The sequence below is a fragment of the Akebia trifoliata genome, chromosome 13, assembly GCF_017979445.1.
Source record: "Akebia trifoliata isolate Shusen 1 chromosome 13, ASM1797944v1, whole genome shotgun sequence".
NCBI lineage: Eukaryota > Viridiplantae > Streptophyta > Magnoliopsida > Ranunculales > Lardizabalaceae > Akebia > Akebia trifoliata.
Genome location: NC_141387.1, coordinates 7,506,544 through 7,520,343, shown reverse-complemented (window position 1 = coordinate 7,520,343; position 13,800 = coordinate 7,506,544). Strand labels below are relative to the sequence as shown.

General features: G+C 31.0%; 1 protein-coding gene across 9 annotated transcripts; it reads right to left on the bottom strand.

The window, feature by feature from the left end:
- Window positions 1-4,781: 4,781 nt before the first annotated feature.
- Window positions 4,782-10,682, bottom strand: LOC147387653 (uncharacterized). Of its 9 annotated transcripts, none has more exons than XR_015171301.1 (8): window positions 10,475-10,681; window positions 10,212-10,302; window positions 9,244-9,344; window positions 6,692-6,874; window positions 6,014-6,105; window positions 5,782-5,814; window positions 5,424-5,486; window positions 4,782-5,323 (listed from the first exon to the last, which is right to left on the bottom strand). XR_015171301.1 is itself a non-coding variant. In XM_086420933.1 (7 exons), exons 1-7 carry the CDS (start codon window positions 10,514-10,516, stop codon window positions 5,304-5,306), a joined length of 603 nt encoding a protein of 200 aa, XP_086277059.1. In that variant the 5' UTR covers window positions 10,517-10,678; the 3' UTR covers window positions 4,782-5,303. The 9 variants fall into 9 exon arrangements, 4 of the variants coding, with proteins under 4 accessions (XP_086277059.1, XP_086277060.1, XP_086277062.1 ...); XR_015171303.1 differs by having other exon boundaries at window positions 6,014-6,116; window positions 10,475-10,678; XR_015171300.1 differs by having other exon boundaries at window positions 5,424-5,814.
- Window positions 10,683-13,800: the final 3,118 nt, after the last annotated feature.

Genomic DNA, 13,800 nt, shown 5'->3' with positions numbered 1-13,800 from the left:
CTATTTGGATACTAGGAGCAGAACTACTCTTCCAAAGAATAGGAGCTGAAGTACTCTATGGAGGAGCTAGAAAAGTAATTCTGTGTAGAAAGGGCATTTGACAATCAACTCTGTGAAGTACTGGCAGAAGTACTTTTGTGCTGGAAATCTGTTTGGGAACCATACTGATTTCTCATGACTTCTAGAAAAAAGATCAGAATACCCTTATATTATACCAGTTATTGTTTTTTATCTTTTAGTGTCATAATATGCCTTCAAACTATATTGTTTTTGACATTTTAACTATAAATATTAATATAATATAATATAATATAATAAATATTAATATAATATAATATTTTAAATATTAAATATTAATATAATGTATTTAACTATAAATATTAATATAATATAATATAATAAATATTAATATAATGTATTTAAATCCATTAAACTCAAAAAAATTTTAAAAAAATTTAATATTAATAAATGTTTCTTTCGTTTGATTTAAGGGCAAATGAATTAGGAATATTTTCATAGAAAATTAATAAAGTTAAGAGTATTTTGGTAAAACGAACCGTTAGATTTTGACTCCTCGCAAGATGAGTTTTGAGAAATAGGTTTTCTCGACTTCTTCACAAAGAGTAATTTATTACTCTTGCGCAAGAGTAATTTCTTGCTCTTGCGCGGAGTAACTCTTCGAAGGAGTTGTTCATCCAAACGCATCCAAACGACTTCTAACTCCCCGCAAGAGTCAGAAGTAGTCAAGGAGTCTTATCCAAACGCCTACAATACTTTTAAGGAAATGTTGCTGAAACAAGTGGAAAAAATGATTAAGAATCGGCATGATGGAACAAATATTGAAGACGGTTCAAATCTAGTTAGTGCCCAGATTTTTAATAATTGGAATTGTTGTTATAATGTGGTTAAACCAATTACGAAACATCTAAGATGGATTTGGCCAACAGGGGACGTGGTGAAGATCAATATAAATGGTGCGAGATCGATGTTGGGGGCGAGATTTGATTTCATTTGTGGAAACACGAATGGGCAAATGCTATTTGTTGGCTGGAGCAAAACAGAGGCAGTGGACATTATTCATATAGAGATTCAAGCAATTTCAGAAGCTTTGAAGTATGCAAGAGTAAAAGAAGTTAAAAGAATTCTGATTTCTTCAGATTCTTTATACTCTATAAAGTGCATTAAGAAGGAAATCAAGACTTCATGGAAGTATGAAGAAGTGCTGCTAGAAATTGCAGAGCAAAGTCAATGGTTCGAGGAATGCTCCTTTGAATTTCAGTAGGCAGAAACAAATAAGGCAGCTGATTTTCTTGAAAAGTTGGATTCCTTCTAAGATGGTTTTTACGTTATGGAAGACACGACTAATACTCCTCAAGAACTTGTGAGAATTGTAGAGGAAGATTTAACGTGTATTTTCACTCAATAGTAGTGGTTTTGGGAGGAGCCCCATCAACCCCAACTTATCAATCAAAAAAAAAAAAGATCATCTGTAGACATGAGATTTTCATTTTTGATGATCTCTACTACTTGGATTTGGATCTGCTACAATTCATTTTTAGAAAAAGGTGTGAATGGCAACCTAGAAAGTAGTTTTGAAAAATCATTTTATTTGTAGTGACTCTCTTACGGATATCAATCATTGGTCTACCCAAGATCTAGGTAAGGGCATCCATATTAGGAACTAGGGAAAGTTTTAGGCATCATTTTCCCTCTACCATAGGTTGTAACCTCGGATTCAGCTAATTTTGGAAAATAAACAAAAATTTTGATAAACCAATTTGTACCCTCGAATGCGAGGGACTTTAATTTCGGTTTAAACCATTGAGAGTTTCCTTATTGAAGAAGGGGCCCATTTATGGTCTATATCTTTGGATAACTTTAAAAAATGTAGACTCTTCGATCAAGGGCCTATTTTCATAAGGAAATGGCCTAATGCCTTCCTAATGCAAAGTACATACTATCTTAATTAATTGAGTTACCAATACTCATGTTCAAAAAATCCAAGAGGAGAGAGAAGAAATGTAGAAGGAGTGAAAAAAAACTAATTTGTTGATTGATAATTTGAAGATTCAATAACAAACAATGATTACCGCGATAACAATCAACCATTAGTGATTGTCTAATGATGAAACCTTTGAGTATAAAGATAGAATAATGAAAATATTATCATGTCATATTGAGATAGAATTTTTTTATTATAAAAATATGGGTTAATTTGTGTTTTTAACCTTTTTGTAGAAAATATTTTTGATTTGTTTAATTCGGGAAAAGAATAAATCGTGAATGATTCAAAAAGATTCAAAAAATCAAGAAATTTTAATAGGAATTAAATTGGACAGAAGTTTTAATCGTTTTCTTTATCATTTGAAAAATTCAAGTATAATTCACGAATTATTCGAAGAATTACTAACTATGCTCAGGAAATTGACCCTATTTCGGTCGAAGCAATGGATTATCAAGTGTATAAGATCCACTTTGATATGAAGCCTGAGAAAGCCCAATAGTTAGTGGAGGAATCCAAGAGTGAGAACTATGTTAATGGGCTCACAAATATGGTAGCGAACTGCGAACTGGTACAAACTAAATCAATTCCAGGTTGGGTTCGTAGTGGCTTCATGAAAAATAGCAGACGTAACGAACTCTTATTTTGGTGAATTTTAGAGATGCACAACAGTTTGGTCAATAAAAGAGACAGATAACCCTCATTTTAGAAATCCCAAGATTTGGTCAATATTAAAGATAACTCTTTATTTTTTAAATTGATCATATGCCCCCCTGACCTGAGCCTTCTTCTATGAGATGAACATAAATGACTTAAATATCCGTCACGAACTGCCTCTACTAATCTGGTTCGTTCAAGAGTAGTGAACCACAAATCCCAAAGCTAAATTCGAACAAAACGAACCAACAAACCAAGTAACAACGAGAGATTGCCGTAGTGATAGACTGAACAAGGAAAGGTTCATATTTCATAGAGTAGTAACAAGGCCTAAAAGGAAGATCAAGGAGAAAGTCTAACCTAAGGTTGTCAATGGATGCTTATCGGTTAGGATACAGTAATATCCAAATTCGAATTCGAATCAGACGGATGTTCTAAAACTCTATCCAAATTCAAATCCGATTATCTTATCGGATATTGGATAATATCCGATTAGAATTCGAATAATTTGTATATTAAAAAAAACATTATTTTTCCTTATCCAACTGATTTTTCATTATTAAAAAAAAAACTTATTATATATTATATTATTTATATAAAAAATTAATCAAATAAAATAATATATATTATATGTTATTTCAAATTGGATTTGAAATGTTAATATCTGAATTTGTATCCGATAAGGATTCGAATATATAAAACTATCCAAATTCGAATCCAATATCCAAAATTTTTGGATAATATCCAATTTTTCAAATTCGAATTTTCGACTATCCATTGACACCCCTAGTCTAATCCAGGCCAACTGAAACGAATTCTATATAATGGGCCCTACAAGAAATAAAGTTCCTGTTGGGTTTCCCTGGTTGGAATGTATTCCTAGAGATGTGCCTTCTGGAACCATTTCTCATTTTGTTAGTTTTTTGTACATAAGTTCTAAGAGTTGATGTAACATTTTGATTGTTATGGACTTTATCTATTGGTTGTTGTCTGTTTAACTATGTGCTTTCGGTGGAGTTTATTGTAGTTTTCTTTGTTGTTTTCATCCCAGCACTGCAATATCAGATGAATCCACTTAATCCAAAATGGGGTTTGTCTTCTAAAATAAAAATTACCCATAAATCACAAACAAACAAACAAAAAATTTTGAAAAATAACATTGTAAAAGTGGAACATATGTGAAGATTTTGTAGGCATAGAAATTGTAAATTGATCCCTACATTTTGTATGAATCACAAGAAACCCCTAAAAATAATAAAAGGCTTTATAAATTTAAATTGGAGTCCATATTGGGAACGAGCTTCCAACTGTTTGGATTTAACTTTTCGTAGATAAGCCCATGAATTAATCAAAATCTGATTTCAAGTGCTCCACATTAAAAGGCTTTACATGCAAACCAATAAGTAAAACCACTAAAGATTCATAGAGTTCTCAAAATTGAAATTTGACCAAATTAACCTTTAGACTAATTAATCAAAACTCATTAAATCATGGCCATAATTGAAAAATTAAATTATCCTAAATCTATAAATACTAAAAGTTCACTCATATAAGAGGAGTTTGAATCATTTTTTTTCGAAAGAAGAAATGGACTTTAACCTCTAGAGAAGATCAAGTTCACAAACCCTCATCTTGAAACAAACAAAAAAACCTTCAAGAGAAGATCAAGTTTAAAAATCGTTTTCAAAGATTAAGAAATCATTCTCAACCAATCAAGTGCGAAGTCTGAATAGAAGAAAATCTACAATAAGCATCTACAAAGCCTCTAGAGAAGATCAAGCTTAAAGCCTTCTCTATAAATAAATAACTCCTTCTATCAATCAAGTGCTAAGTCCCAAGAATAAATAACTTATACAAAATCTCTACAGAAAAACAAACTTCTCAAGCAATCATCTACAAATCACGAAACCCTTTTTCAACCGATCAAATGTAAAGCCAAGAGAGAAAAAAGTTACACATCATTGTTTTGTAAGTGACTATTAATCGAAGGATAACACTCCAGTGATCAACTATACCAAGAATTATATATCCATTTCATCATCAAATCGATTTATAATCTTATTTCATACATCTCAAGGTAGATCATAAAATTTATTATCAATAGACTTAATGATACAAAAACTAAACAAGCAACCAATTTTTACACAAAATATTAGTGTCAAGTTTGTTAAAAGAAATACAAATGATAACAAATAAAGTAGGTGCATGTACGAAAAAGTTTTCGGTTCAGCATACATTGTCGTCAGGATTTTAATCCTTTCTATCTAGGTACAATCAGGAAGTCCTTTTCATCAGTCAGACCAAGTGAACCCGGCAAATCCAAGCACGAGAAAAACTAAATCATTATCTAAGGTATGTTGTAGAACACCAAATCAAATTTTCATGAGTTAGAATTCCCATACTTTTCCGAATTCACACTCGATGTCGGTCTGGATATATGTGTGGCCAGTGATGGAAGTCCCAATGTAGAGCCATGTGAAGCACTGGAGTAAGGTTGGATGCTCACTTCTGACACGGGTGCACGCAATGGAAGATGCTTGAAAGCCCCAAAGTCGAGATGAATTGGGAGTTTTGGATGTGTGATCTCCGCAACTGACCATTAGTCACTGGTGCTAGATTCCTTCCCCATCCAGGTGAAGGCATGTCACACTATGAAAGATGGCTCTGCAAATTTGCAAAAAAGAATAAAATCAAAACATGCAACAAAAAGACCAGATGATCAACCGTATATTATTAAAAAAAAAAAGGTTTGAAATCAGTTTACCGTCTTGGGAAAGAATGCCTAGTTCCCCGCAGGTAAAAGCACTACGTATCCGAAAGAAATTTCCTGTTTGAGAGTGGTCATGTCATCATTAAATGATTAACAAGTAGCACAAATGAATAAAAATAAAATACTTAATTTATGCAACATAAAAATGTTCAAGATAGAAAATTTTGGTGTCTTTAAGCTTTTCTCTAAGGAGGATCTTTGCAAAGACTATTGCTTAAATTAAAGAGAGAAAAAAATGAAACTCTAATTTCCAAGTTTACATTGCATGACAAAAGCTAAGTTACACAAGAAATTAGATATGAATCACGACAGAGAAGGAATCTTATATTTGAATGGGAGAAAAATTGCATACCTTTACTCACATTGCGCCCAAGGTTTCAGTTTTCTTTTAAAGCACAAAACAGGTTAGGATTACAAGTAAACAAGAAATGAATCTATCCAATAGTAAAAAGTAAATTGAGGGATGTTGCTTAATCACTTTTATTTATTATTATTTTTTTCATTTTTATTGACTAGTAGCAAAATAATTAAGAGAGAAACAAAAATGAAAGAAAAACATTATGCACAAGAACAGCATCGCTTACCCAATATTTCTGGCAGTGAAGACACGCAGACTGGGCCATTTAAACTGATGCAATAGTTGTCCCAGTCGAATTTGCAAAAGTATTCGAAAAATCTACATAGGACCTGTGAGGTGTGAGATAGTTTAGTAAATAAAATTTATTTATACCTAGAAAAAATAAAAGAAAAAAAAATTAGAATTTATCTATGACTCGCCAATAAAGGTTCATCTATAGAGATGAGAGGAAAAGATTGATGACATACAAGACCAATGTCTCCAATGCATATGAAGACATCAAACGATGATGAGCACCGTCGGCTCTCATAGTAGCACCAAGCTTTAATCAGCATGATGCGCTGCACTTAAAGAGGTGGTCTTTGCCAATAATAGGATCAACCTTTGAAATAAAAAGCGCCAGAAATGTCAAACCATGTGCCTTAAAAAAAAGGAAAATGTTTATATTCAAGAAGCCTAAATAAATAGTAAGCTCATCTGATAATGTGCTAAAACCTTTAAAAAAATAGAGAAATTATAGAATATAAATCATACCCATGGAACGTAATATAACCTACTATTTTCCTTTTCAAGATATGTTTATCCATGATTTCTAAATTTTATAATTCTTCATATGGTATGGTAAACTATTGATGAATAAATTATAAATAATTTATCTATAATTTTGAGAGGAATGTAGACTAACCTCTGCATTAAGGCATCGGATGTCCCTCACTTCAAATTCAGCAGAATCGTTCTTCTCTTCTCTTTGAAGGACCACCCAAACATCATCAGCCAACGCAGACACTAGATTTGGACTGCTAAGTGTGGTCAAACCTACCAGTCCATCTAGTACATACATTTTCAACGGCACCGAACCAAATGTGAACTAAAAAAAGAGAAAATATAAAAATCAATGAAGAAATCCTCATCTTCAATGAGATGAGAGCTAATTCTCTTCCATGATTAGAGCAATAGAATGTGCATAATGGGGTGTCACATTCAAGTTTAAAGAAACCACTCCTTCAAGAAGAAGGCTTATTATTCTATTTAAAAGAAAGAAAATGCCATTCAATCTGAAATCCCAATCACATATCACCCACACTTTTTTACTTATTTGGTGGCTTGTGGCTATCATCTGTAAAGTATAAACTACTGTAATGGAACTTTACTGCTAGATTAATCCCAACTTTTTTGAACTCTTAAAGACTAAGAAAAATAAATAATTAGTGTTCCAATTTTTAAACATAAGCTTATCCCTACTAAATTATAGATAAATTTCGCTCGGATGCCTCCCAGACCGAGATGACTCTCCAGAGTTGGTCTCGTCCGAGATTTAAAACCACACATCAAACAGACAAGACAACAAGGTTCATTTTTTGTTTGTGTCATCAAAAGAAATCAACATAGCATCTAAACTAACTAATACTATGCCTCTATACTTATTTTGTATCGACAATTAAAGAGAAGTTTCTCTAAGAAACTTAGGAGACATCTTATGGAAGATTTATATATAACAAAACAATAGAAACGAGATACTGACATAGTCACAAAATTCTCCAAATGAGGGACTAGCCGTTAATCGATAACTTATCGATTGATTAAAATATGGAAAAAAAAAAATCCCCTTCAACCTCAAATTTTTATTTCCTTCCACATTTAAATCTCAATAACAAGATTGGGTTTTTTTAAGGGGTTGAAGATGATCGATTTTGGTTAGAAATCTTAAAATATTGTTTTATATTTCTTGAAAAAAATTCAATTTTTCATCAAAACTTTCATGAATGTATCTAAATTAACCGCCTATCAAATAATTACTGAATCCGAACACTATTACTATGATTCTGGTTTACAATTTAATACTTGTAAAAATCCAAAGAAAAAAAAAAAAAAAAAAAAAAAAAACGGAAAAAAATACATAACTTCATAGCTATAGAGGTAAATAATTACAGAACAAATAAAAATGACAAAATTATCAAAATAAAATCAAGCAAAACACCTCCAAGATAGTATCTAATTATCCTTTGTAAATAATTGATAACTGTCACCCTCATCTGCTCAGGGACCATTGTGGGATAAGCCAATGGTCCTCGCCAATTGACAATGGGTCAGGATTTGATGCCAATGAAAACAACTAGAAGAGTGGGAATGAGCTGTCTTCGGTTAAGAACCTAGTAGGCTTTGGTGAACAAATTCGAAGATTGTCCATGAAATCAGAAGCTAAAGGTATCAACTTGGTGAGAAAGAAGTAGTTTAGAGGAAATGCTTCTATGGGTCTATTTAAGTCCTATTTGGGAAAAGCTAGAAAATGGTTTAAATAGAAATTTTTTGAGGAAATTCTATCTGAGTCTATACAGAGATGAACAACAAAGGTTGAAGAAACTTAAAAAAATGGAAGGGAAAATGTCTCAAGAAACAAACAAACAAACAAAAAAATTGGGTTTGAAAGGAAATATTGTCTAATTTGTGCTCCCACTCATTTTACTAGTTTTTGAGCTCACACCAACAACTCAATATATCAAAAATCAAGATCTTTCAATGAGATTTTCACCTAGTGCGATTTTGAGAAGATTTTTTTTTTTTAATTACACGTGGTGCACATGCAAATGGCAAGAGTATTTTTTATATCTTACTTTCAAATTGGGTTAGATGCATCTACCTATAGATTACTGAAGTGGAAATTTAAATGGAAAATAAATTTAATACTTTGAAAATAATTAAAACACTTCACAACATATTAAAAAGAACAGTCTACTAATGTGTAGTTTAGTATATCATTTGAAAATCATTTTCTTTTGAATATAAATTACATATTCATTTTAATTTAAAATTATATAGTAAATATAGTAGATTTATTATGACTAAAGCGAGAAAGAAAATAATTAATGTACTTCTTAATAGATACCATTTAGTATTCCTAAATTCACTTGCATTACACATACATCACTTGCAGTGCGCATGCCCAAGGTAGATCAAGAACAATAAGAAATAAATGATAATTTTCAAGGAAATTAAATTATTATATCTATTAAATTATTACTAGATTTTCTATGAGTTACATGAGAAAAAAATATATTTAACCTTCTTATTGTGATAGGGCTAATAAACACATTATGCACAAATACTATAGGTATAGAATGGTGCATTCACACACAAATAAGACAAAGAACTACCATCCAATGACATTTGTTTTGTACATCGATCTACTAAAAATTAATATAAAAAAAATGAAGATAGTGAAAGTAAATACAAACTTACTTTCAATAACAAAAGACTTGACTCTAAGCTGAGCAGGATGAAGGAACATGACTCATTTAGCCGATCCCAAATCTTCCGACTTAAACTTTGGTATAGTACACCTATCAAAAAACAATAACAAAGTGGGGTGAGGGATAAGTGAATACTTGCTATGTATCATGTAACATAAAATCTTAACTAACTTTGAAAACTAACACCATGGTTTAAAATCTTGTTTCGATCCAATGTTTCAATTTCTTCAAAAATCGAAATGAAACTGAAACATTGTCGGAATATTTGAAACATTCAAAATATAAGTAACATTTCTAAAAAAATCTTTCCTAGAAGACCATGGTCAAAGGGGTATTGCAACAGTTTGAAAATATATTAGTATAAAAAATATTTACTAGAATATGAGAATTGGTCTATATATCCTAGTCATCTAAAGAAGACCAAGGTCAAAGGTGTTCTACTTGGTGGTAAAGGAAGGGTAGAGCAACTTTTATCTAAAAGCTTGTAAAGCAAGTCAAGGAATTTGAGACGTCAAAAGAAGAAAGAGAAAAAATGTATTCTCTCTCTCTCTCTCTCTCTCTCTCTCTCTCTCTCTCTCTCAAATCTCTCCCCGGATCTCTCTCCTTTCATAGATTTCTCGACAGATTTCTCTCTCTCTCCTCTCACAGATCTTTCGTCAGATTTCTCTCATAAATCCCTCCCTTAGATGTCTTTGGAAGATCTCTCTCCTCCAAATATCTCTGTTAGAAATCTCTAAATTAAAATAAAATAAAATAAAAAAAGAAATAGATCAAAACTTGGAATGTTTCAATTTGTACGTGGTTTCATTCTGACATGAAAAAATCCAAAATGTTTCATATGGAACATTACGAAACGAAAAAAAAAAAAATTTAACCATGGCTAACAATAAATATATCAGAAGCTATACAAATCAATGAAAATTTCCATCCACGAGATTAAAAGGTTGATACACTTACAAGACTTATTTCGCAGGACTCTGCTTAAAATGTCCAATGATTGATTTACCATTTGCCCTCTTTCACGATCATATCCATGTTCTACAATTACCTATAAAATGAAAAATATAATTAAAATTCAAGTCCTGATATTTTTTTTTATTTGAATCCTGACAATGAAAATAGATAGAAAATGGTAAGAATATCAATGAAGAAACTCTTTGATGAAATATGTTTAATTTAACCTTAATATTAAAACCTATTCATAAAATAAGACCCCTTACCAGGTAAATCGGGGAGATTGTCGTCGAATCATCATCTTCCATGGCTAGTGAAAAAGAAGAAAAAAAAAATACATGAATCACTAGGTTTCATCCTCTCAATGTCGTAACATGTTTACTTTCATCAAATCGCTAACCACTCATGTTATAATTTTTCCCCTCAAACTTATTGTAAAATTCTTTGATGCTTTACCTAAAGAGAAGATGAGTATAAATAATGTGCGGGCAAGGAGGTATTGTCAGGTTTACTGTGGGCTACAGACTGTAACTAATAAATGTTACATTAAAAGTTATATTATTTAACTTTTTTTTATAATTTCTAAAATGAATACAAACAACATCCTCATCATTTCTGTTGACCTGCCTATTTGGTTTTTAGTATGGGTTTTCTTGTAACGCTCCATGCAGGTTTTCTTATAAAGCCCCATGTACAGTCTGTCAGCGTTCAGTCCAAACATACATTAATTAACCGAGTTGTCAAGAAACCGTTGGTATCTTTTCAATATCTCACGTTTCATCAACCTGCAACATATTTTCGTATTTTTAAATTTGTATCATGTAAATCTCATGCATTGTTGGGCTTGAATTCAGGCCCAAACTCATTTTAAGGATTTATGTGTAGCAAGGGGTGGTAATCTTACAATAACACTCAAACACGACTCGAAACGACAAGAAATTAGTGGGTTTGGGTTATCATAGTGTCAACCCGTCTAACATGATTATTAAATGGGTCGGGTCTAGGTTAAGAGCGTCAACCCATTGTGACACGTTTAGTTATTTTGCCGTTAACATGTAATTTTAAATATATCAACAATTGTTTAAGAAGTTTTTTAAATTACCCACTTTTTATGATAAAACCTAGTTTATGTTTTGTGATAATTTATGTTGTAGATATTAGTTTATCAGGTTGTGACTTTATTTTTAGTAATGATATTTTATTTTGTGGTGGAAATGGAACATATTTTTTTTCAATAAAATTTTGAATTTTATTAAACAAATTAAACATGGGTCCGGTCAGGTATACCTATTTATAAATGGGCTAGGTTTGAGTTTAAGTTTTTGACACGATTATTAAATGGGTCGGGTTTGGGTTTGGTAAATTTTCATAATACCCTTACTTCAACACAGCACGACCCATTGCCACTTGTATGTGTAGCTCAAATTGTGTGAGTGCATGCCCGTTGAGCCATGCTTATCACTGTGCAGTCATACAATAATTATTTTTTTTATTCAAAATCAATTATAAATTAATAAAATTAAAATTAAAACACTTTGTAGATTTTGGTGCAATATAAAAAATTCCAACTAACCTTTATGAATTTTGTCAAAATACCTATATTGAATATAAATTTTTAAATAATGCATTGACTTTAAAATAAAAATATTTTTAAAACAAATCTATGACTACAATTACGAAATTGAAAGTCCCTAACTCTTTGTATTCAATTCTTAGCTTCTGAACTTAACGATACTTGAATTCTGACAAAGATTGAGCTTCAAATCTTGTCTCAAAACTCTACTTTCTTTGATGATTAGGTTAAAACTACTTGGCGATTTGAATCATTTCTTTAACTAGTTTTGCTTTTAGTTCAATTTCTAACAAGTTTAAAACCTAAATCTAAGGTGTAAAATGGGTTAGATACTAGCCGGATATGAGTGTGTCCATATCCATATCTGAATTTGAATCCGAGTCGAATCATACTATTTAAGTCCATATTCAAACCATTTTACTTTTACTAAAATCATATGTGGATTCAATTCGACCGAATTTATTAATTCGGGCCGGATCATGTCAAACTGCTTAAGATTATTTTAAATAAAATTGCTAAAATGTAACTTGAACTCAAGACCTCTCCATTTTGAAGAATAAGAAACTTTTTATCACATAAAATATTTTCAACATATGTTGTCATCTTGAAATTAATTATTTAATTATATTATAATAAAATAAGATGAACGGTCATATGGAATACGTACAAAAATGGAGAAAAAATTATTAACAATTTTCTTTTATTTGAATGAAAATAATTACAAAATGACTTTGCCAAAGCATTGTTTTTAACACAAACCTCTCAAAATCTTATTAGGTATCATGTACATATACACAATATAAAAAATTTAAACACCAAGTATTATTGTGTAAATTAAAGTCTGCAAGATAAATATCAATATCTAGGATACCACTATATAAGAACAAATGCAACATATCAACATAAATAACCGCACAAACTATCATAGTATCGAACTTAAAAGTCACATTAAATTATAGGAAAAAATTAAGATAACAAACAATTAAAACAAAGAAATGCTTTGATTTTATACAAGGAAGGACAACCAGCAAGGTACAATGAATAGTTGTAACTGACAACAAATATTCAAGGATTAGATAACAATAAATCCCTATGGTCATAAAAATGATCCCAGTGATCATGAGAATGAATGGTAGCAAGAAATTTCCAAATAAAGGTAAGGATGGAAATCTTTATAAATAAATATCGGAAGGTAAGTGTTAAATTAAAGACTATTGGCTTTGGTAAAAATATTTTAGTATTTTATAAACTAATTTTAGTATCAAGGTTCTTAAGCAGGAATCACACTAATTTCCCTAGGTGTAAGCAAGCAAGAAGAGGAGGAAGATCTACTCTTTAGTGAATATTCTCGAGTTGTAAGTGATCAGACAAAGAAAATCATTAATACAATAGACAAAAAAAATTAGATACCTCAGAAGTTGCTTTAGAGTCAACAAACTCTACAATAAAGTAAGACCAATACTAAGTATATAATGTGCAACATCAATGACACACGTAAAGAAAATAATCAACAAAAATTGATGATCCATAAATACCTCGAAGTGGTCATATTCATTACATTGGTCTGTTATGCAAAAAATGAGAAAGATTATCAAAGAAAGATTGTAAGTAATGGTCATGGATCGGTGGACTCGAAGAATTTGAACGTGACAATTTGAGCTCAAGAAATAAGCACAATGTATATTTGTGGTGATTGATTCTTAATAACACTCCAAAGAAAAAAAATTCCATGAATTTCAACTTCTAAAATTTTCCATGTAAAAAATTGATTTCAATTATTTCAAAAGTATTGTCCCCCTAAAAGAATTATTGATTTTCTACAAGTCCATTGTCTTCCATCACTATTCAACAGAAAAAATTGACAGGCCAAGGCTCATGAATTTTAGAAACTTAATTTTGATGGTCTAAGACCGTCGAAATTCTTGATGTTCCCAGATTTGACGGCTTAGAGTTGTCGAATTTCTCCCATCGTTCATTAATTTGACAATTTTGACCCGTCGAAAAAAAAAATTTGACAAT

Coding starts and splice junctions, on each gene's coding strand:
- LOC147387653 (XM_086420933.1), bottom strand. CDS start 10,516: ATGGAAGATGATGATTCGACGACAATCTCCCCGATTTACCTG. Junction 9,345..10,211: donor AGTCCTGCGAAATAAGTCTT/GTAAGTGTATCA, acceptor GTTTTTTGATAG/GTGTACTATACCAAAGTTTA. Junction 5,487..6,013: donor TTCACTGCCAGAAATATTGG/GTAAGCGATGCT, acceptor ACTCTCAAACAG/GAAATTTCTTTCGGATACGT.